General features: G+C 42.0%; 1 protein-coding gene across 1 annotated transcript; it reads right to left on the bottom strand.

Moving 5' to 3' along the window:
* Positions 1-295: 295 nt before the first annotated feature.
* Positions 296-850, bottom strand: LOC125519226. Its single transcript, XM_048684097.1, has one exon. The coding sequence runs from the start codon at positions 848-850 to the stop codon at positions 296-298; it is 555 nt and encodes a 184-aa protein (XP_048540054.1).
* Between the last annotated feature and the right edge of the window lie 23,427 nt (positions 851-24,277).

Raw genomic sequence — 24,277 nt, 5'->3', positions numbered from 1 at the left:
CCGATGAGCAATGCGTGCTGGTTCCAATCCTGCTTTAGAGATGAGGAACTCAGACGTGCGCTGCAGCGTGTCCTTTGACCTCCTCAAGAGAATCGGTACTTTAGACACCGCAATGCCAGCCTCGGCATGCAACCACTTGAACGTGTTCTTCAAGTGGTCCACTTTGGCGGCAATCTTCTCAGGGTTTTGGAATGCGGTAGCATGTAGCGCTTGTCTGAACATCCCAGAGCCACGGGGCACACCTATACCTTCGGCACATGTCACCATCGCCTGGAGGTGCTCCAGATTGGCAATATCACAAGCAGATAGCCCGCACTCCTGCAGGTACGCGACATTGGGCGTTACCACCTAATCCAGATCCGGCGAGAGAAGATAGAATGAGCGCTCGAACGCCCGGAGGAAGTTGTGGCAGGAGCCGAAGAGGGGCAGGTAGTACTGCGGCGACGTCGGCGCCGGAGAGGCCGAGGCCGGCGAGGAAGGCGAGGACGGCGTTGGGTTTGGCGGGGGACTTGAGGTGGGAGATCTTGGTGGAGGCCTTGAGGGCTTGGGGCCGGGTGAGGCCGCAGGTGTGGATGAGGTAGTCCTCGACGGCGAAGCTACTGGGGTTCGGGGAAACGGGGGCCGCGGCGGCGGAGAGGAGGCGAAGCAGAGGGGAGACGGCGGAGGTGGAGGAAAGAGAGATGATATAGGAAACGACGCACTCTCGGAGGCGGAGCATGGCGCAGGACGGCGGCGGCGGCGGAGAGATCTCCGATGGATTGCAATGGCAGCTCTGCCTCGGGCGGTTGGTCAGAAATGGGCTTAACTTCTTTTTCTCTGTGTGCGTGGGCTCTACTGGACCGGCGTTCATTTTTCTCATCCATTCTCTTCCCTTGTTCTAAACAAAATCTATTTTCTTCCCTTCCCCATGGTTTTATTTTTATTTACTTTACCTACGTCGCCTCCAGATTTTTATTTAATTATTTCCTGTCATATATTTTTTTGCATTTTTATTTACATTTTGGAATTTTTACTACAAGCTATTTATCTTTTTTCTTTGACACTGCTCATAAAAATGGAGTAAAACTTGGCATCTGATAGAAAATTGGTTTTAAAAATTAATATTTTATTAATTTCAGAAAATATGTTTCATCGAAATGTTTGCTCATTTATATATGATATTTTTTAATCTAGTGAAATAATCTTTACAACCATAGTGACCATTTTATTTGATATACATAAACAAAATCCATAGACAATGACTATTAAATTCTTATTTTGAATTAATTATAAAGGTGAAGAATACTTTTCACTGATAGATACTTTCTTCTCGATATTAACTTTTTTATTGATGTGAGAAAAATAATAGGTTTGTATGAAATTTGGTGACAAGGTACTCCTCCAAGGCGAAGCAACTAGTCCTAGGGTTGGGGGAAATGGAGGCTGAGGCGGTGACGGAGAGGAGGCGACGGAGTGGGGAGAATGCAGCTCCAGAGGGTGAAGAGAGGAGATGGGAAAGAACGCACTCCCGGAGGCGGAGCATGGCGCAGGCGGCGGCGACAGCGACGATGATGTTTATGATGCATTTTGCAACTGCAAGCTGTGTCTTGTCGGCTTGGTCTGCGGAGTGGATGGGTTGTACTAGTTCCTCTATTTTTAGACAAAGTAGTTCCTTTTTGTGGTGGTTGTGTCTTGTGTGGGCTTTATTAGACCAGAGTTTTGCCAGGCATGTGGAAGATCTTTCTTGGAGTTTTTTTGTTGTTGTGAATTTTAGAGATTAATACTCCATGTGTTTTTCCAGTTTGCTATTCATCAGGCCATTCGAATTTTCCGTCGGTCAATTATATGGCGAAGAACGAGGAGGCACCAAGGCATTGGCGGCACGATTAGCAATGGCGTCTTAGCAAGGCTGAGCCAGACCTGCACTGGAGACGGACCACGATCATCTCCGATGCAGGCGTGGACAAGAGTTGATGGGTTGGGGGAGGGTGGGATCAATTGTTTTGACCGTTCTTTGGATTAAACGGAGCCTGGGCTCGAGGCATGGACACCGTGGCCGGCTATGACGAGGGCTCACCAAGACCTCACTGAAGGCAGGGACAATGCGGCTCATTACGGTATTGCCATCGATGAAGAGGCGAGGAGTCACGGGGTTCAGTGCTTGGAAGAAGAAGGTGCAATTGGATCTTGATATGGTGACAGATAAAAAACTGACCGGAGAATATTTTTTCAGACACCTATAAAAAACACATTTCGTATTTAGCGTCTTCTACGCCTCTTAGTGTCTTATTCATATGTGGCGCCCAGACCTCGGTTTCTATACGCCGGCCCATTTATGGGTCGCTCATATTTCTTTCTTCTTCTAATGATTACGGATTTTAGCCTCCCTTGGTTTTATGGTCCAGTTTTTTGTGCTTCTTTACTTCTGTCTTAGGCTGGTTTTCTATTCGGTTATTTTATTTCTGTTTTTTGTTTTCCCTTTTCTTTCTCTTTTTTTATTTTTTCAACCTTTTCAAATTAAATGACATTTTAACCTTTGCGTTTTCTTTAAATTCATGAACTTTTTTCGTGTTTGCAAAGTTTTTCTAAATTTGTTAACATTTTTAAAATTCAAGAACCTTTTTAAATCCACAAACATTTTCCAAGTCCTCCAACATTTATTTCCAAAATCCCTGAACTTTATTGAAATGCATGAACTATTTTCGAGTCCACGAGTTTTTTTTCACATTCATGATTTATTTTCAAATTCACGAACTTTTTTTGTATTTACAAACTTTTTTCAAAGTCATGAACAGTTTTTAGATTCACAAACTTTTTTCAAATTTATGAACTTTTTTCAAATCATGAACATTTTCTCAAATTCATGATTTTTCTAATTTGCAAACATTTTCATATTTGCAAATTGTTTTGTATTCACGAACTTTTCTTTTCAAATCTGTGAACACTTTTTAAGTTTTCAAAAAGTCAACAATGAATAAGTCAAACCGTTGCGGAGTCAAAGGGTTAAACGGTTAATAGTCAAGAGAAGCTAGCGAGTGTTGATGTAGCGAGCGAGCGAGGGTATTTTTTGGGGCCGTCCCAATCGAAGCGTGTGTATCGGCGTTGGTTGGAGCAATCACGCGTAAAGCGCTGATTAGGACCTTCCTATGAAATAATCTTGTTTTCGTGATGCAAATGTTGTAGTGTTTTGGACGCGAGCGGAATTTGTGTAACAATTTTGGATTAAACAATGACTAAATATCTGTCCTACATTCCTACTAAGCCTGGAATGATTTTTTTTGTCAAAATCGGTGCACAACACACAGTAATGTTTTCTTCGGCTTTGTTAAATCTCAGCTGAATGAGATCTAACAATGTGTCAGTGAGGTTCGTGACTGTTGGATTTAGCCACATCAAGATTCATGCGCGTTGGCAGTACATGTGCTTCTTACGAAAGAGCAGCCCACAATGCATGGGGGGGCACGCCTATGCCTCGCTTTACGTGAGTTGGAGTGACAGCTCGCAAAAGGATTTTCTCCTGTTAACTTTTGTTTTGTTTATACCACCTGATACATGTGGTAAGCAATCCAAACAATTCCAAAAAAACTTTTGTTTATTTATTATTTGTGTTTTTACTTTATAATTATTTAAAAAGAATGTACATATATTTTTTAAATAAAAAATAAAATCGTGAATATGAAAAAAGTTACCACAATGTAAAGCAGTTGTTAGTTTAATTAAAAAACAATGTTGATAGCATATTAAAAAATCTTTGTGATATTTCAACTTTTTTCCTTGCTGCAGAAAATATATGTGACATCATTAAAAATGTTAAACATATATCAAATAAAATTTTCAAATGTATATGCAAAATGTTGATAGCATACAAAAAAAAAACGTTTGTGACATTAAAAAAAAATTCATGTGTTTCAAAAATATCTGTATAACATTATAAAAAATGTAAACATGCATTTGGAAAATGTTAAATGTATATCAAATAAATGTTTCAGATGCATATGGCATATATACAAAGTTTATGAAAAAAGTAGACATCAAACATGTATTTGAAAGAACTATTAATCATTGTATTTAAAAATGCTAATCATGTATTAAAAAATGCTAAACGTGTATAAAAAATGTTCTTGATGTAAATAGAAAATGTAGACATCAAAACATTTATTTCAAAAAATGTTAATTGTGTGTTTTAAAAATGTTTAACATGTAGAAAAAAATCACATGTACATGAGAAATGTACATAGAAAACCGAGGAAAAAGGATACAAACAAAACATAGAAAACAAAAATAGACAATTAAAAAGGTTCTAAAACGGATGAAAACCATAAAGAAAAACATATAAAAAGAAAAGAAAATCGGTGAAAAAGAAGGATACATGAAGAAAACCAAAGAGCTCCAAACTAAATTAATACTCCTCTAAGAAGTTGAAAGGAGTTCATCTCTATTTCTCAAACCGAGATCAAGTCATCAAGATGGCGATGAGTACATGCAGCAGCTTATCAGCAGGTAACATTCTCGATTTCAATTTGAAATGACCCACTTAAAAGATAAAAACAACAGCTGGTATCCTAAAAGTTCAGAGCAGTGCATCTATCCTTTTGGGGTTAGGCAACGACAGCAGCCGTTTCTCCTCCACCTTGGCTCGACTGCTTCTGGCAAGGAAAACACCAGTGCGCCAGTGTGCCAGATGATGATGCCTAGAATGCCACGAGCTGCGCTGCTCCTACTGAGGGAGCATGCAATCACTCATTAAATTTCCCTTACAACATTCTTTCATATATATTTTTTTTGTTTATTTCATATAACACACAATGGTCAAAATTCATAGTTTTAGTCTTGAAAAAATATAACTTAAATAGAATGAACTGAAGATACAATATTAAGTTATTAACTGCAATAGAATGTAACTAAGGCAGAACTAACTGTAAGAAATAAGCTGAGTACCAGATGTGGACTCTTTTCTTTTGCAACTATGGGCACTTAAATCTCTGTAGCTGGAAGTTAGAAGCTATGTAAACATATATACAGTTGTGGCACAACACAATGCTGGCTTCTGAAAGGGCACACCTCATAGCAACCAGAAAGATGGACAGGTCTGTACCAAAAGGAAACCCAGAAGGAATGTCCAATGTGCAGACAAAAGGCAAAAGGTGCAAACTCATGGGCATCTGAATATTAAGCCCGACTAAGGTGCGCCTGTACCACACCTTAGTATTCAGCAAGACTGCACATTTGTACCAAGAACTGATTGTCGCTACTACTATTTATTGGAGAGCAGTATCTTGCAGAACAAGAGATGCTATAGAGCAACTCCAACACGCCGATCCAAACTGTTAGTGGGTGTCCATCTAGGACAAAATGGACGCACAAAGCAGCCCAATGTGCCGACGCAAACGGACCAACGTTCGCTTTATATCCGCGCGTGACCCATTTCAGACCCAACTTTAAGCTGCGCGGGATGCCCGCCAGTCGGCGTGAACAATTTTTGAAATCATGTTGAATTTTTGAATATTTTTAAAATCTGCGAAGATTTTTTATGAATTCGTGAGCATTTTCGGAAATCATGAACATTTTTTAAATTGACGAACATTTTAACAAACTAGAAAACATTTTTTAAAATTATGATCATTTCTTCTAAACCCATAAACATGTTTTTTGAATCCGCGAATTTTTTTCGAATCAACAAATATTTTTACGAAATTGGAGGAACAATATTTTGAATTCACGAACATTTTTTTGTTTCAACAAACATTTTTAAAATACATGAATATTTTTTGAATCAGCAAAAAAATTGAATTGGTGAAGTTTTTTATAATTCATGAACATTTGTTTGAATTTTCTGAACATTTTGTAAAAGTTCATAACCATTTTTTGAATGCACAAACATTTTTTGATTTTCCAATCTTCTTTTCCAAAATCATGAACATTTGTTAAATATGCGACTATTTCTTGTAAAATCACAAACATTTTTTTGAATCCACGAATATTTTATGATTTCTTGGAAAATATTCAAAATGCACAATTTTTTTAAAAATAGGAAAATTTTTAAACCCCAAATTTTTTTGTACAATGTCATTCAGTGTTCTCACTTTCATAGTCCACTATGTATTATATAGATTGGAAATTGTTGCACCGAAGGATAATGTCAGAAAAATTCATGTTGTGTTGACGTGTTTGGAACTGTAGTTACGTTTATCATTTTCTAAACGAGCAATGTGAAAAGGTTGCAGCTACAGAATCTTCTCTTAAGCTAACATTATTTGCATAATACAATCTTTACTTTTGAGTTAATATACAATTTCCTACTGGTAGCCAATTTTAGGTGCAGATTGTGAATTTGATTACCAAATATTGTTTTCGGGCTATCAACAACAACATTTCTTCATATATTTCAGACTAATCTCTTGCGGATGTTACACCAGCCTCTTTTTTTTACAAAAGGAGGACGACCCCCGGCCTCTGCATCTGAACGATGCATACGGCCACTTTATTAATTATTTTCACAAGACTTTACAAAGCCAAACAACAGCAAGACTAAAGCCACCGTCTAAGCAGCAACTGTTGCTACACCTATCCAATTGATGAAGGGGCGCAGATAGTCTGAGCCTAATACCAAACAGACATCGCAGCCAAACCTAAACATCTAAGACCTGAGGTCCTAACCAGGACACCTGCCTGGTATGGGGCACATACCAGTCCGGCGCACTCCTCAACTAGGACGCCTGTCGGGTATGAGGCCGCCGTAGCCTGCTACCTCTTGAGCACTGCGTTGATTTTCCCCGAAGAGGAAGGGATGATACAGCAAAGTAGCGTAAGTATTTCTCTTAGTTTTTGAGAACCAATGTATCAATCCAGTAGGAGGCTACGCGCGAGTCCCTCGTACCTGCACAAAATAAATAAATCCTCGCAACCAACGCGAATAGGGGTTGTCAATCCCTACATGGCCACTTACGAGAGTGAGATCTGATAGATATGATAAGATAATATTTTTGATATTTTTGTGATAAAGATGCAAAGTAAAATAAAGACAAAGTAAAAAGTAAGGAAATAACTAAATAGTAGGAGATTAATATGATAAAGATAGACCCGGGGGCCAGGTTTCACTAGTGGCTTCTCTCGAGAGCATAAGTATTCTACGGTGGGTGAACAAATTATTGTTCAGCAATTGACAGAATTGAGCATAGTTATGAGAATATCTAGGTATGATCATGTATATAGGCATCACGTCTGAGACAAGTAGACCGGCTCCTGCCTGCATCTACTACTATTACTCCACTCATCGACCGCTATCCAGCATGCATCTAGAGTATTAAGTTAAAAACAGAGTAATGCCTTAAGCAAGATGACATGATGTAGAAGGATAGACTCATGCAATATGATGAAAACTCCATCTTGTTATCCTCGATGGCAACAATACAATACGTGCCTTGCTGCCCCTACTGTCACTGGGAAAGGACACCGCAAGATTGAACCCAAAGCTAAGCACTTCTCCCATTGCAAGAAAGATCAATCTAGTAGGCCAAACCAAACTGATAATTCGAAGAGACTTGCAAAGATAACCAATCATAAATAAAAGAATTCAGAGGAGATTCAAATATTGTTCATAGATAGACTTGATCATAAACCCACAATTCATCGGTCTCAACAAACACACCGCAAAAAGAAGATTACATCGAATAGATCTCCACAAGAGAGGGGGAGAACATTGTATTGAGATCCAAAAAGAGAGAAGAAGCCATCTAGCTACTAACTATGGACCCGTAGGTCTGAGGTAAACTACTCACACTTCATCGGAGAGGCTATGGTGTTGATGTAGAAGCCCTCCGTGATCGATGCCCCCTCCGGCGGAGCTCCGGAACAGGCCCCAAGATGGGATCTCGTGGATACAAAAAGTTGCGGCGGTGGAATTAGGTTTTTGGCTCCGTATCTGATCGTTTGGGGGTACGTAGGAATATATAGGAGGAAGGAGTACGCCGGTGGAGCAACAGGGGGCCACGAGGGTGGAGGGCGTGCCTGGGGGGGGGTAGGCGTGCCCCCTACCTCGTGGCCTCCTCTTTTGTGTCTTGACGTAGGGTCCAAGTCTCCCGGGTCTTGTTTGTTGAGAAAATCACGTTCCAGAAGGTTTTCCGTTTGGACTCCGTTTGATATTCTTTTTCTTCGAAACCCTAAAACAGGCAAAAAAACAGCAATTCTGGGATGGGCCTCCGGTTAATAGGTTAGTCCCAAAAATAATATAAGTGGAAAATAAAGCCCAATAATGTCCAAAACAGTAGATAATATAGCATGGAGCAATCAAAAAATATAGATACGTTGGAGACGTATCAAGCATCCCCAAGCTTAATTCCTGCTCGTCCTCGAGTAGGTAAATGATAAAAACAGAATTTTTGATGTGGAGTGCTACTTGGCATAATTTTAATGTAATTCTTCTTAATTGTGGTATGAATACTCAGATCCGAAAGATTCAAGACAAAAGTTCATATTGGCATAAAAATAATAATACTTCAAGCATACTAACAAATTAATTATGTCTTCTCAAAATAACATGGCCAAAGAAACTTATCCCTACAAAATCATATAGTCTGGCTATGCTCCATCTTCACCACACAAAATATTTAAATCATGCACAACCCCGATGACAAGCCAAGCAATTGTTTCATACTTTTGACATTCTCAAAACTTTTTCAATTTTCACGCAATACATGAGCGTGATCCATGGATATAGCACTATAGGTGTAATAGAATGATGGTTGTGGAGAAGACAAAAAGGGAGAAGATAGTCTCACATCAACTAGGCGTATCAACGGGCTATGGAGATGCCCATCAATAGATATCAATGTGAGTGAGTAGGGATTTCCATGCAACGGATGCACTAGAGCTATAAGTATATGAAAGCTCAAAAAGAAACTAAGTGGGTGTGCATCCAACTTGCTTGCTCATGAAGACCTAGTGCATTTTGAGGAAGCCTATCATCGAAATATACAAGCCAAGTTCTATAATAAAAAATTCCCACTAGTATATGAAAGTGATAACATGAGAGACTCTCTACTATGAATATCATGGTGCTACTTTGAAGCACAAGTGTGGTAAAAGGATAGTAACATTGTCCCTTCTCTCTTTTTCTCTCATATTTTTTTATTATTTGGGCCTTTTCTCTTTTTTTATGGCCTCTTTTCTTTCCCCCTTTTTTTCGTCCGAAGTCTCATCCCGACTTGTGGGGGAATCATAGTCTCCATCATCCTTTCCTCACTGGGACAATGCTCTAATTATGATGATCATCACACTTTTATTTTTTTTTACAACTCAACAATTACAACTCGATACTTAGAACAAAATGTGACTCTATGTGAATGCCTCCGGCGGTGTACCGGGATATGCAATGATGCATGAGTGACATGTATGAAAGAATTATGAATGGTGGCTTTGCCACAAATACGATGTCAACTACATGATCATGCTAAGCAATATGACAATGATGGAGTGTGTCATAATAAACGGAACGGTGGAAAGTTGCATGGCAATATATCTCGAAATGGCTATGGAAATTCCATAATAGGTAGGTATGGTGGCTGTTTTGAGGAAGGTATATGGTGGGTGTATGATACCGGCGAAAGGTGCGCGGTATTAGAGAGGCTAGCAAAGGTGGAAGGGTGAGAGTCGTATGATCCATGGACTCAATATTAGTCATAAATAACCCATATACTTATTGCAAAAATCTACAAGTTATCAAAGCAAAGTATTACCCGCATGCTCCTGGGGGGGATAGATTGGTAGGAAAAGACCATCGCTCGTCCCCGACCGCCACTCATAAGGAAGACAATCAATAAATAAATCATGCTCCGACTTCATCACATAACGGTTCACCATACGTGCATGCTACGGGAATCACAAACTTTAACACAAGTATTTCTAAAATTCACAACTACTCAACTAGCACAACCTTAATATCACCATCTTTACATCTCAAAACAATTATCAAGTATCAAACTTATCATAGTATTCAACACACTCATAAGAAAGTTTTATTATTAATCATGTATACCAAGTATATTAGGATTTTAAGCAAATTAGCATGCTATTTAAGACTATCAAAATAATCTAAGTGAATCATGAGAGATCAATAGTTTCTATAAAACAAATCCACCACCGTGCTCTAAAAGATATAAGTGAAGTACTAGAGCAAAACTACATAACTCAAAAGATATAAGCGAAGCACATAGAGTATTCTAGCAAATTCCAAATCATGTATGGCTCTCTCAAAAGATGTGTACAGCAAGGATGATTGTTGTAAACTAACAAATAAAGACTCAAATCATACAAGACGCTCCAAGCAAAACACATATCATGTGGTGAATAAAAATATAGCTCCAAGTAAAGTTACCGATAGAAGTAGACGAAAGAGGGGATGCCTTCCGGGGCATCCCCAAGCTTTGGATTTTAGGTGTCCTTAGATTATCTTGGGGGTGCCATGGGCATCCCCAAGATTAGGCTCTTGCCACTCCTTGTTCCATAATCCATCAAATCTTTACCCAAAACTTGAAAACTTCACAACACAAAATTTAAAGTAGAAAATCTCATGAGCTCCGTTAGCAAAAGAAAATAAAAGACCACTTCAAGGTACTGTAATGAACTCATTCTTTATTTATATTGGTGTTATACCTACTATATTCCAACTTCTCTATGGTTTATAAACTATTTTACTAGACATAGATTCATCAAAATAAGCAAACAACACACGAAAAACAGAATCTGTCAAAAACAGAACAGTCTGTAGTAATCTGTAGCTAGCGCAAGATCTGGAACCCCAAAAATTCTAAAATAAATTTCTGGACGTGAGGAATTTATCTAGTAATCATCTGAAAAAATAATTAACTAAATATCACTCTCCAAATAAAAATTATCGCAGTTCTCGTGAGCGCTAAAGTTTCTGTTTTTTACAGCAAGTGTAACAAGACTTTCCCCAAGTCTTCCCAACGGTTCTACTTGGCACAAACACTAATTAAACACAAAAAACAAAACCAAAACAGAGGCTATATAAATTATTTATTACTAAACAGGAGAAAAAGCAAGGAATAAAAATAAAATTGGGTTGCCTCCCAACAAGCGCTATCGTTTAACACCCCTAGCTAGGCATAACAAGCAAGGATAGATCTAGGTATTGCCATCTTTGGTAGGCAATCCATAAGTGGATCTCATAATAGATTCATAAGGTAATTTAATTTTCTTTCTAGGAAAGTGTTCCATGCCTTTCCTCAATGGAAATTGAAATCTAATATTTCCTTCCTTCATATCAATAATTGCACCAATCGTTCTAAGGAAAGGTCTACCAAGAATAATAGGACATGAAGGATTGCAATCTATGTCAAGAACAATAAAATATATGGGCACATAATTTCTATTTGCAACAATAATAACATCATTAATTCTTCCCATAGGTTTCTTAATAGTGGAATCCGCAAGGTGCAAGTTTAGAGAACAATCATCAAAATCACGGAAACCTAACAAATCACACAAAGTCTTTGGAATCGTGGAAACACTAGCACCAAAATCACATAAAGCATAGCATTCATGATCTTTAATTTTAATTTTAATAGTTGGTTCCCACTCATCATAAAGTTTTCTAGGGATAAAAACTTCCAATTTAAGTTTTTCTTCATAAGATTGCATCAAGGCATCAATGATATGTTTAGTAAACGCTTTATTTTGACTATAAGCATGAGGAGAATTTAGCACGGATTGCAACAAGGAAATACAATCAATCAAAGAGCAATTTTCATAGTTAAATTCCTTGAAATCCATAATAGTGGGTTTAGCAACATCTAGGGTTTTAATTTCTTCAATTCCACTTTTATATATTTTAGCATCAAGATCAACAAATTCCGAATTCTTGGAACGCCTTCCAGGTAAAGGTGGATCATATTCAGTCCCATCATTATCAAGATTCATATTGCAAAACAAAGATTTAATAGGGGACACATCAATAACTTTTAGATCTTCATCTTTATTTTCATAGGAACTAGAAGAACACGCTCTTATAAAGGCATCTTTCTTAGCATGCATCCTAGCGGTTCTTTCTTTGCACTCATCAATGGAAATTCTCATGGCTTTGAGAGACTCATTGATATCATGCTTAGGTGGAATAGATCTAAGTTTCAAAGAATCAACATCAAGATAAATTCTATCAACGTTCCTAGCCAAATCATCAATCTTAAGCAATTTTTCTTCAATCATAGCATTAAAATTCTTTTCCGAAGTAATAAATTCTTTAATATTAGATTCAAAATCAGAGGGCATCTTATTATAATTTCCATAAGAATTGTTGTAGGAATTACCATAATTATTAGAGGGATTAGTAGGATAAGGCCTAGGGTTGAAATTTCCTCTATATGCGTTATTACCAAAATTGTTCCTACCAACAAAATTCACATCCATAGATTCATTATTATTCTCAATCAAAGTAGACAAGGGCATATCATTAGGATCAGAAGAAACACTCTTATTAGCAAATAATTCATAAGTTCATCCATCTTTCCACTCAAAACATTAATTTCTTCTATCGCATGCACCTTTTTACTAGTAGATCTTTCAATGTGCCATTGAGAATAATTAACCATAATATTATCTAGGAGTTTAGTAGCTTCTCCTAAAGTGATTTCCATAAAAGTGCCTCCCGTGGCCGAATCTAAAAGATTTCTAGAATAAAAATTCAATCCGGCATAAAATTTTTGTATAATCATCCATAAATTTAAACCATGAGTAGGGCAATTGCATATCATTAATTTCATTCTCTCCCAAGCTTGTGCAACATGTTCATGATCAAGTTGCTTAAAATTCATAATAGTGTTTCTAAGAGAGATGATCTTAGCGGGAGGAAAATACTTAGAGATAAAAGCATCTCGCATTTGTTCCAAGAATCAATACTATTTTTAGGCAAAGACGAAAACCAAGCTTTAGCACGATCTCTAAGCGAAAAAGGAAATAGCTTCAATTTAACAATATCATTATCCACATATTTCTTCTTTTGCATGTCACACAAATCAACGAAGCTATTTAGATGGGTAGCGGCATCTTCACTAGGAAGGCGGAAAACGAATCTTTCATCACAAGATTCAGCAAAGCAGTATTAATTTCACAAGATTCAGCATCGGTAAGAGGAGCAATTGGAGTGCTAATAAAAATCATTGTTGTTGGTATTGGTGAAGTCACACAATTTAGTATTATCTTGAGCCATCGTGACAACCAAGCAAACTAACACACAAGCAAACAAAAATGCAAGCGGGCAAAAAGAGGCAAATAGAGAAAGAGAGGGAGGATAGAGAGAGAGGGCGAATAAAACGGCAAGGGTGAAGTGGGGGGAGAGGAAAACGAGAGGCAAATGGCAAATAATGTAATGCAGGAGATAAGGGTATGTGATGGGTACTTGGTATGTTGACTTTTGCGTAGACCTCCCCAGCAACGGCGCCAGAAATCCTTCTTGCTACCTCTTGAGCACTGCGTTGGTTTTCCCCGAAGAGGAAGGGATGATGCAGCAAAGTAGCGTAAGTATTTCCCTCAGTTTTTGAGAACCAAGGTATCAATCCAGTAGGAGGCTACGCGCGAGTCCCTTGTACCTGCACAAAACAAATAAATCCTCGCAACCAACGCGAATAGGGGTTGTCAATCCCTACACGGTTGTTGGGGAACGTAGAAAAATTTTAAATTTTTCTATGCATCACCAAGATCAATCTATGGAGTCATCTAGCAACGAGGGAGAGGGGAGTGCATCTACATACCCTTGTAGATCGCGAGCGGAAGCGTTCAAGAGAACGGGGTTGATGGAGTCGTACTCGTCGTGATCCAAATCACCGATGACCTAGCGCCGAACGGACGGCACTTCCGCGTTTAACACACGTACGGTTGGGAAGACATCTCCTCCAACTTGATCCAACAAGGGGGAAGGAGAGGTTGATGGAGATCCAGCAGCACGATGGCGTGGTGGTGGAAGCAACGGTGATCTCGGCAGGGCTTCGCCAAGCTCAGGGAGAGGAAGAAGTGTCACGGGGGGAGAGGGAGGCACCAGGGGCTAGGGTGCGGCTGACCTCCCTCCCCCCACTATATATAGGACCCCTAGGGGGGCGGCGGCCCTAGGAGATGCAATCTCCAAGGGGGGGCGGCGGCCAAGGGGGTGGAGTGCCCCCAAGCCAAGTGGGGCGCCCCCCACCCCTAGGGTTTCCAACCCTAGGCGCAGGGGGAGGCCCAAGGGGGGCGCACCAGCCCACTAGGGGCTGGTTCCCCTCCCACTTAAGCCCATGGGGCCCTCCGGGATAGGTGGCCCCACCCGGTGGACCCCCGGGACCCTTCCGGTGGTCCCGGTACAATACCGATTACCCCCAAAACTTTCCCGATGGCCGAAACTTGACTTCCTATGTATAAATCTTCACCTCCGGACCATTCCGGAACTCCTCGTGGCGTCCGGGATCTCATTCGGGACTCTGAACAACTTTCGGGTTACGGTATACTAATATCTCAACAACCCTAGCGTCACCGAACCTTAAGTGTGTAGACCCTACGGGTTTGGGAGACATGCAGACATGACCGAGATGACTCTCCGGTCAATAACCAACAGCGGGATCTGGATACCCATGTTGGCTCCCACATGCTCCTTGATGATCTCATCGGATGAACCACGATGTCGAGGATTCAATCAATCCGTATACAATTCCCTTTGTCAATCGGTACGTTACTTGCCCAAGACTCGATCGTCGGTATCCCAATACCTCATTCAATCTCGTTACCGGCAAGTCACTTTACTCGTACCGTAATGCATGATCCCGTGATCAACCACTTGGTCACATTGAGCTCATTATGATGATGCATTACCGAGTGGGCCTAGAGATACCTCTCCGTCATACGGAGTGACAAATCCCAGTCTCGATTCGTGCCAACCCAACAGACACTTTCGGAGATACCCGTAGTGCACCTTTATAGTCACCCAGTTACGTTATGATGTTTGGTACACCCAAAGCACTCCTACGGTATCCGGGAGTTGCACAATCTCATGGTCTAAGGAAATGATACTTGACATTCGGAAAAGCTATAGCAAACGAACTACACGATCTTTGAGCTATGCTTAGGATTGGGTCTTGTCCATCACATCATTCTCCTAATGATGTGATCCCGTTATCAATGACATCTAATGTCCATAGTCAGGAAACCATGGCTATCTTTTGATCAACGAGCTAGTCAACTAGAGGCTCACTAGGGACGTGTTGTGGTCTATGTATTCACACGTGTATTACGATTTCCGGATAACACAATTATAGCATGAACAATAGACAATTATCATGAACAAGGAAATATAATAATAACCATTTTATTATTGCCTCTAGGGCATATTTCCAACAGTCTCCCACTTGCACTAGAGTCAATAGTCTAGTTACATTGTGATGAATCGAACACCCGTGCAGTTCTGGTGTTGATCATGTTTTGCTCTAGGGAGAGGTTTAGTCAACGGATCTGCCACATTCAGGTCCGTATGTACTTTACAAATTTCTATGTCTCCATTTTGAACACTTTCACGAATGGAGTTGAAGCGACGCTTGATATGCCTGGTCTTCCTGTGAAACCTGGGCTCCTTGGCAAGGGCAATAGCTCCAGTGTTGTCACAGAAGAGAGTCATCGGGCCTGACACATTGGGTATGACTCCTAGGTCGGTAATGAATTCCTTCACCCAGATTGCTTCTTGTGCTGCCTCCGAGGCTGCCATGTACTCCGCTTCACATGTAGATCCCGCCACAACGCTTTGCTTGCAACTGCACCAGCTTACTGCCCCACCATTCAAAATATACACGTATCCGGTTTGTGACTTAGAGTCATCCAGATCTGTGTCGAAGCTAGCATCGACGTAACCCTTTACGACGAGCTCTTCGTCACCTCCGTAAACGAGAAACATATCCTTAGTCCTCTTCACGTACTTCATGATATTCTTGACCGCTGTCCAGTGTTCCATGCCGGGATTACTTTGGTACCTTCCTACCAAACTTACGGCAAGGTTTACATCAGGTCTGTTACATAGCATAGCATACATGATAGATCCTATGGCCAAGGCATAGGGAACGACACTCATCTTTTCTCTATCTTCTGTCGTGGTCGGGCATTGAGCCGTGCTCAATCTCGTACCTTGCAATACAGGCAATAATCCCTTCTTTGACTGATCCATATTGAACTTCTTCAATATCTTGTCAAGGTACGTACTCTGTGAAAGACCAATGAGGCGTCTCGATCTATCTCTATAGATCTTGATGCCTAATATGTAAGCAGCTTCTCCAAGATCCTTCATTGAAAAACACTTGTTCAAGTAGGCCTTTATGCTTTCCAAGAATTCTATATCATTTCCCATCAACAATATGTCATCCACATACAATATGAGAAATGCTACAGAGCTCCCGCTCACTTTCTTGTAAATGCAGGCTTCTCCATAAGTCTGTGTAAACCCAAACGCTTTGATCATCTCATCAAAACGAATGTTCCAACTCTGAGATGCTTGCACCAGCCCATAGATCGAGCGTTGGAGCTTGCACATCTTGTCAACATTCTTAGGATCGACAAAACCTTCTGGCTGCATCATATACAATTCTTCCTTAAGGAAACCATTAAGGAATGCCGTTTTGACGTCCATTTGCCATATCTCATAATCATAGAATGCGGAAATTGCCAACATGATTCAGACGGACTTCAGCTTCGCTACGGGTGAGAAAGTCTCATCGTAGTCAACCCCTTGAACTTGTCGATAACCCTTAGCGACAAGCCGAGCTTTATAGATGATTACATTACCATCCGCATCTGTCTTCTTCTTGAAGATCCATTTATTTTCTATGGCTCGCCGATCATCGGGCAAGTCAGTCAAAGTCCATACTTCGTTTTCATACATGGATCCTATCTCAGATTTCATGGTTTCCAGCCATTTGTCGGAATCTGGGCCCGCCATCGCTTCCTCATTGTTCGAAGGTTCACCATTGTCTAACAACATGATTTCCAGGACAGGGTCGCCGTACCACTCTGGTGCGGAATGTGTCCTTGTGGACCTACGAAGTTCAGTAGAAACTTGATCTGAAGTTTCATGATCATCATCATTAACTTCCTCTCTAGTCGGTGCAGGCACCTCAGGAACATTTTCTTGAGCTGCGCCACTTACCGGTTCAAGAGGTAATACTTCATCGAGTTCTACTTTCCTCCCACTTACTTCTTTCGAGAGAAACTCCTTCTCTAGAAAGGACCCATTCTTGGCAACAAAGATCTTGCCTTCGGATCTGAGGTAGAAGGTATACCCAATAGTTTCTTTAGGGTATCCTATGAAGACGCATTTTTCCGACTTGGGTTCGAGCTTTTCAGGTTGAAGTTTCTTGACATAAGCATCGCATCCCCAAACTTTTAGAAACGACAGCTTATGTTTCTTCCCAAACCATAATTCATACGGTGTCGTCTCAACGGATTTCGACGGAGCCCTATTTAAAGTGAATGCGGCAGTCTTTAAAGCATAGCCCCAAAATGACAGCGATAAATCGGTAAGAGACATCATAGATCGCACCATATCCAATAGAGTGCGATTATGACGTTCGTACACACCATTACGCTGAGGTGTTCTAGGCGGCGTGAGTTGTGAAACTATTCCACATTTCCTTAAGTGTGTGCCAAATTCGTGACTCAAGTATTCTCCCCCACGATCTGATCGCAAGAACTTGATTTTTCTGTCACGTTGATTCTCAACCTCACTCTGAAATTCCTTGAACTTTTCAAAGGTCTCAGACTTGTGTTTCATTAAGTAGACATACCCATATCTACTCAAGTCATCAGTGAGGGTGAGAACATAACGATAGCCACCGCGAGCCTCAACACTCATTGGACCGCACACATCAGTATGCATGATTTCCAATAAGTTGGTTGCTCGCTCCATTGTTCCTGAGAACGGAGTCTTGGTCATTTTACCCATGAGGCATGGTTCGCACGTGTCAAATGATTCGTAATCAAGAGACTCCAAAAGTCCATCTGCATGGAGCTTCTTCATGCGTTTGACACCTATGTGACCAAGGCGGCAGTGCCACAAGTATGTGGGACTATCATTATCAACCTTACATCTTTTGGTATTCACACTATGAATATGTGTAACATTACGCTCGAGATTCATTAAGAATAAACCATTCACCAGCGGAGCATGACCATAAAACATATCTCTCATATAAATAGAACAACCATTATTCTCGGATTTAAATGAGTAGCCATCTCGAATTAAACGAGATCCTGATACAATGTTCATGCTCAAAGCTGGCACTAAATAACAATTATTGAGGTTTAAAACTAATCCCATAGGTAAATGTAGAGGCAGCGTGCCGACGGCGATCACATCGACCTTGGAACCATTCCCGACGCGCATCGTCACCTCGTCCTTCGCCAGTCTCCGCTTATTCCGCAGCTCCTGCTTTGAGTTACAAATGTGAGCAACCGCACCGGTATCAAATACCCAGGAGCTACTACGAGTACTGGTAAGGTACACATCAATTACATGTATATCACATATACCTTTAGTGTTGCCGGCCTTCTTGTCCGCTAAGTATTTGGGGCAATTCCGCTTCCAGTGACCACTTCCCTTGCAATAAAAACACTCAGTCTCAGGCTTGGGTCCATTCTTTGACTTCTTCCCGGCAGCTTGCTTACCGGGCACGGCAACCCCCTTGTCGTCCTTCTTGAAGTTCTTCTTACCATTGCCTTTCTTAAACTTAGTGGTTTTATTCACCATCAACACTTGATGTTCCTTTTTGATTTCCACCTCAGCTGATTTCAGCATTGAATATACCTCAGGAATGGTCTTTTCCATCCCTTGCATATTGAAGTTCATCACAAAGCTCTTGTAGCTCGGTGGAAGCGACTGAAGGATTCTGTCAATGACCGCGTCATCCGGGAGATTAACTCCCAGCTGAGTCAAGCGGTTATGCAACCCAGACATTTTGAGTATGTGCTCATTGACAGAACTGTTTTGCTCCATCTTACAACTGAAGAACTTGTCGGAGACTTCATATCTCTCGACCCGGGCATGAGCTTGGAAAACCATTTTCAGCTCTTCGAACATCTCATATGCTCCGTGTTGCTCAAAATGCTTTTGGAGCCCCGGTTCTAAGCTGTAAAGCATGCCACACTGAACGAGGGAGTAATCATCAGCACGTGACTGCCAAGTGTTCATAACGTCTTGGTTCTCTGGGATGGGTGCGTCACCTAGTGGTGCTTCTAGGACATAATCTTTCTTGGCAGCTATGAGGATGATCCTCAGGTTCCGAACCTAGTCCGTATAGTTGCTGTCATCATCTTTCAGCTTGGTTTTCTCTAGGAACGCGTTGAAGTTGAGGGCAACATTAGCGTGGGCCATTTGATCTACAAGACATAGTGTAAAGATTTTAGACTAAGTTCATGATAATTAAGTTCATCTAATCAAATTATTCAATGAACTCCCACTTAGATAGACATCCCTCTAGTCATCTAAGTGAAACATGATCCGAGTCAACTAGGCCGTGTCCGATCATCACATGAGACGGACTAGTCAACATCGGTGAACATCTTCATGTTGATCGTATCTTCTATACGACTCATGCTCGACCTTCCGGTCTTCCGTGTTCCGAGGCCATGTCTGTACATGCTAGGCTCGTCAAGTCAACCTAAGTGTATTGCGTGTGTAAATCTGGCTTACACCCGTTGTATTCGAACATTAGAATCTATCACACCCGATCATCACGTGGTGCTTCGAAACAACGAACCATCGCAACGGTGCACAGTTAGGGGGAACACTTTCTTGAAATTATTACGAGGGATCATCTTATTTAAGCTACCGTCGTTCTAAGCAAATAAGATGTAAAACATGATAAACATCACATGCAATCAAATAGTGACATGATATGGCCAATATCATTTGCTCCTTTTGATCTCCATCTTCGGGGCTCCATGATCATCGTTGTCACCGGCATGACACCATGATCTCCATCATCGTGTCTTCTTGAAGTTGTCTCGTCATCTATTAATTCTACTACTATGGCTAACGCTTTAGCAATAAAGTAAAGTAATTACATGACATTTATGTTGACAAGCAGGTCATAAATAAATTAAGACAACTCCTATGGCTCCTGCCGGTTGTCATACTCATCGACATGCAAGTCGTGATTCCTATTACAAGAACATGATCAATCTCATACATCACATATATCATTCATCACATCCTTTTGGCCATATCACATCACACGGCACATGCTGCAAAAACAAGTTAGACGTCCTCTAATTGTTGTTGCAAGTTTTTACGTGGCTGCTATAGGTTTCTAGCAAGAACGTTTCTTACCTACGCCAAAAGCACAACGTGATATGCCAATTTCTATTTACCCTTCATAAGGACCCTTTTCATCGAATCCCATCCAACTAAAGTGGGAGAGACAGACACCCGCCAGCCACGTTATGGAACTAGTGCATGTCAATCGGTGGAACCAGCCTCACATAAGCGTACGTGTAAGGTCGGTCTGGGCCGCTTCATCCCACGATGCCGCCGAATCAAGATAAGACTAGTAACGGCAAGTAAATTGACAATATCGACGCCCACAACTGCTTTGTGTTCTACTCGTGCATAGAAACTACGCATAGACCTAGCTCATGATGCCACTGTTGGGGAACGTAGCAGAATTTTAAAATTTTCTACGCATCACCAAGATCAATCTATGGAGTCATCTAGCAACGAGGGAGAGGGGAGTGCATCTACATACCCTTGTAGATCGCGAGCGGAAGCGTTCAAGAGAACGGGGTTGATGGAGTCGTACTCGTCGTGATCCAAATCACCGATGACCTAGCGCCGAACGGACGACACCTCCACGTCAACACACGTACGGTTGGGAAGACGTCTCCTCCAACTTGATCCAGCAAGGGGGAAGGAGAGGTTGATGGAGATCCAGCAGCACCACGGCATGGTGGTGGAAGCAACGGTGATCTTGGCAGGGCTTCGCCAAGCTCGGGGAGAGGGAGAAGTGTCACGAGGGGAAAGGGAGGCGCCAGGGGCTAGGGTGCGGCTGACCTCCCTCCCCCCCACTATATATAGGACCCCTAGGGGGGTGCTGGCCCTAGGAGATGCAATCTCCAAGGGGGGCGGCGGCCAAGGGGGTGGAGTGCCCCCCAAGCCAAGTGGGGCGCCCCCACCCCTAGGGTTTCCAACCCTAGGCGCAGGGGGAGGCCCAAGGGGGGCGCACCAGCCCACTAGGGGCTGGTTCCCCTCCCACTTCAGCCCATGGGGCCCTCCGGGATAGGTGGCCCCACCCGGTGGACCCTCGGGACCCTTCCGGTGGTCCCGGTACAATACCGATTACCCCCGAAACTTTCCCGATGGCCGAAACTTGACTTCCTATGTATAAATCTTCACCTCCGGACCATTCCGGAACTCCTCGTGACGTCCGGGATCTCATCCGGGACTCCGAACAACTTTCAAGTTACCGTATACTAATATCTCAACAACCCTAGTGTCACCAAACCTTAAGTGTGTAGACCCTACGGGTTCGGGAGACATGCAGACATGACCGAGACAACTCTCCGGTCAATAACCAACAGCGGGATCTGGATACCCATGTTGGCTCCCACATGCTCCTCGATGATCTCATCGGATGAACCACGATGTCGAGGATTCAATCAATCCGTATACAATTCCCTTTGTCAATCGGTACGTTACTTGCCCGAGACTCGATCGTCGGTATCCCAATACCTCGTTCAATCTCGTTACCGGCAAGTCACTTTACTCGTACCGTAATGCATGATCCCGTGATCAACCACTTGGTCACATTGAGCTCATTATGATGATGCATTACCGAGTGGGCCTAGAGATACCTCTCCGTCATACGGAGTGACAAATCCCAGTCTCGATCCGTGCCAACCCAACAGACACTTTCGGAGATACCCGTAGTGCACCTTTATAGTCACCCAGTTACGTTATGACGTTTGGTACACCCAAAGCACTCCTACGGTATCCGGGAGTTGCACAATCTCATGGTCTAAGGAAATGATACTTGACATTCGGAAAAGCTATAGCAAACGAACTACACGATCTTTGAGCTATGCTTAGGATTGGGTCTTGTCCATCACATCATTCTCCTAATGATGTGATCCCGTTATCAATGACATATAATGTCCATAGTCAGGAAACCATGACTGTCTTTTGATCAATGAGCTAGTCAACTAGAGGCTCACTAGGGACGTGTTGTGGTCTATGTATTCACACATGTATTACGATTTCCGGATAACACAATTATAGCATGAACAATAGACAATTATCATGAACAAGGAAATATAATAATAACCATTTTATTATTGCCTCTAGGGCATATTTCCAACAACGGCCACTTACGAGAGTGAGATCTGATAGATATGATAAGATAATATTTTTGGTATTTTTGTGATAAAGATGCAAAGTAAAATAAAGGCAAAGTAAAAAGCAAGGAAATAACTAAATAGTAGGAGATTAATATGATAAAGATAGACCCGGGGGCCATAGGTTTCACTAGTGGCTTCTCTCGAGAGCATAAGTATTCTACGGTAGGTGAACAAATTACTGTTCAGCAATTGACAGAATTGAGCATAGTTATGAGAATATCTAGGTATGATCATGTATATAGGCATCACGTCTGAGACAAGTAGACCGACTCCTGCCTGCATCTACTACTATTACTCCACTCATCGACCGCTATCCAGCATGCATCTAGAGTATTAAGTTAAAAACAGAGTAATGCCTTAAGCAAGTTGACATGATGTAGAGGGATAGACTCATGCAATATGATGAAACCCCCATCTTGTTATCCTCGATGGCAACAATACAATACGTGCCTTGCTGCCCCTACTGCCACTGGGAAAGGACACCGCAAGATTGAACCCAAAGCTAAGCACTTCTCCCATCGCAAGAAAGATCAATCTAGTAGGCTAAACCAAACTGATAATTCGAAGAGACTTGCAAAGATAACCAATCATAAATAAAAGAATTCAGAGGAGATTCAAATATTGTTCATAGATAGACTTGATCATAAACCCACAATTCATCGATCTCAACAAACACACCGCAAAAAGAAGATTACATCGAATAGATCTCCACAAGAGAGGGGGAGAACATCGTATTGAGATCCAAAAAGAGAGAAGAAGCCATATAGATACTAACTATGGACCTGTAGGTCTGAGGTAAACTACTCACACTTCATCGGTGAGGCTATGGTGTTGATGTAGAAGCTCTCCGTGATTGATGCCCCCTCCGGCGGAGCTCCGGAACAGGCCCCAAGATGGGATCTCGTGGATACAGAAAGTTGCGGCGGTGGAATTATGTTTTTGGCTCCGTATCTGATCGTTTGGGGGTACGTAGGTATATATAGGAGGAAGGAGTACGTCGGTGGAGCAACAGGGGGCCCACGAGGGTGGAGGGCGCGCTTGGGAGGGGGGGTAGGCGCGCCTCCTACCTCATGGCCTCCTCTTTTGTGTCTTGACATAGGGTCCAAGTCTCTCGGGTCTTGTTTGTTGAGAAAATCACGTTCCCGAAGGTTTCATTACGTTTGGACTCCATTTGATATTCCTTTTCTTCGAAACCCTAAAACAGGCAAAAAAACAACAATTCTGGGCTGGGCCTCCGGTTAATAGGTTAGTCCCAAAAATAATATAAAAGTGGAAAATAAAGCCCAATAATGTCCAAAACAGTATATAATATAGCATGGAGCAATCGAAAATTATAGATACGTTGGAGACGTATCATAGCCACCTGCCACCAATCCATCTTCAGAGTTGTACTGTTGCATGTACCGTGCCGGGTCTCTCTGCCATTGATGTCACCGCGATGCCCGACAGCATCGTCCTCCTGCGCGAGTCCATCCTCCCACAGCAAACTCCAAATCTGCACTGCGCCACACCCGTCGCCATCAGTGTCTAGGATGAATCACCGCTCCACCAAAGAATCCGTCCTCTAGTACCTCGATCACGTGTGTACCTCCAAGAATGACGCCCCCAAGGGAGGAACAACACCAGAGTGCCGCCGTCATCCGATCATCCGATCTAGGGTTTCCCCTGGAGGTAGCAGAGAGTGGTCTTGAGCTTCTCCACGGCGATGCCTTCAAGAAGGGAACGACATAGATAGCGCCGCCACCGCCGGCCTTAGCAGACGCGGAAGGCAAGCTTCCATCCAGATCAGTTCGAAGGGATCCAACTCTCGTGCACGGGCCGCCGTCATCACCAGGCAGAACCATGGAGCGCCGGCAGATCAGCGAACCGCCGGCACCACCGCATCTAGATC

This window comes from Triticum urartu, chromosome 7 (assembly GCF_003073215.2).
Source record: "Triticum urartu cultivar G1812 chromosome 7, Tu2.1, whole genome shotgun sequence".
Taxonomy (NCBI): domain Eukaryota; kingdom Viridiplantae; phylum Streptophyta; class Magnoliopsida; order Poales; family Poaceae; genus Triticum; species Triticum urartu.
This window is presented reverse-complemented; position numbering and strand designations above follow the sequence as displayed.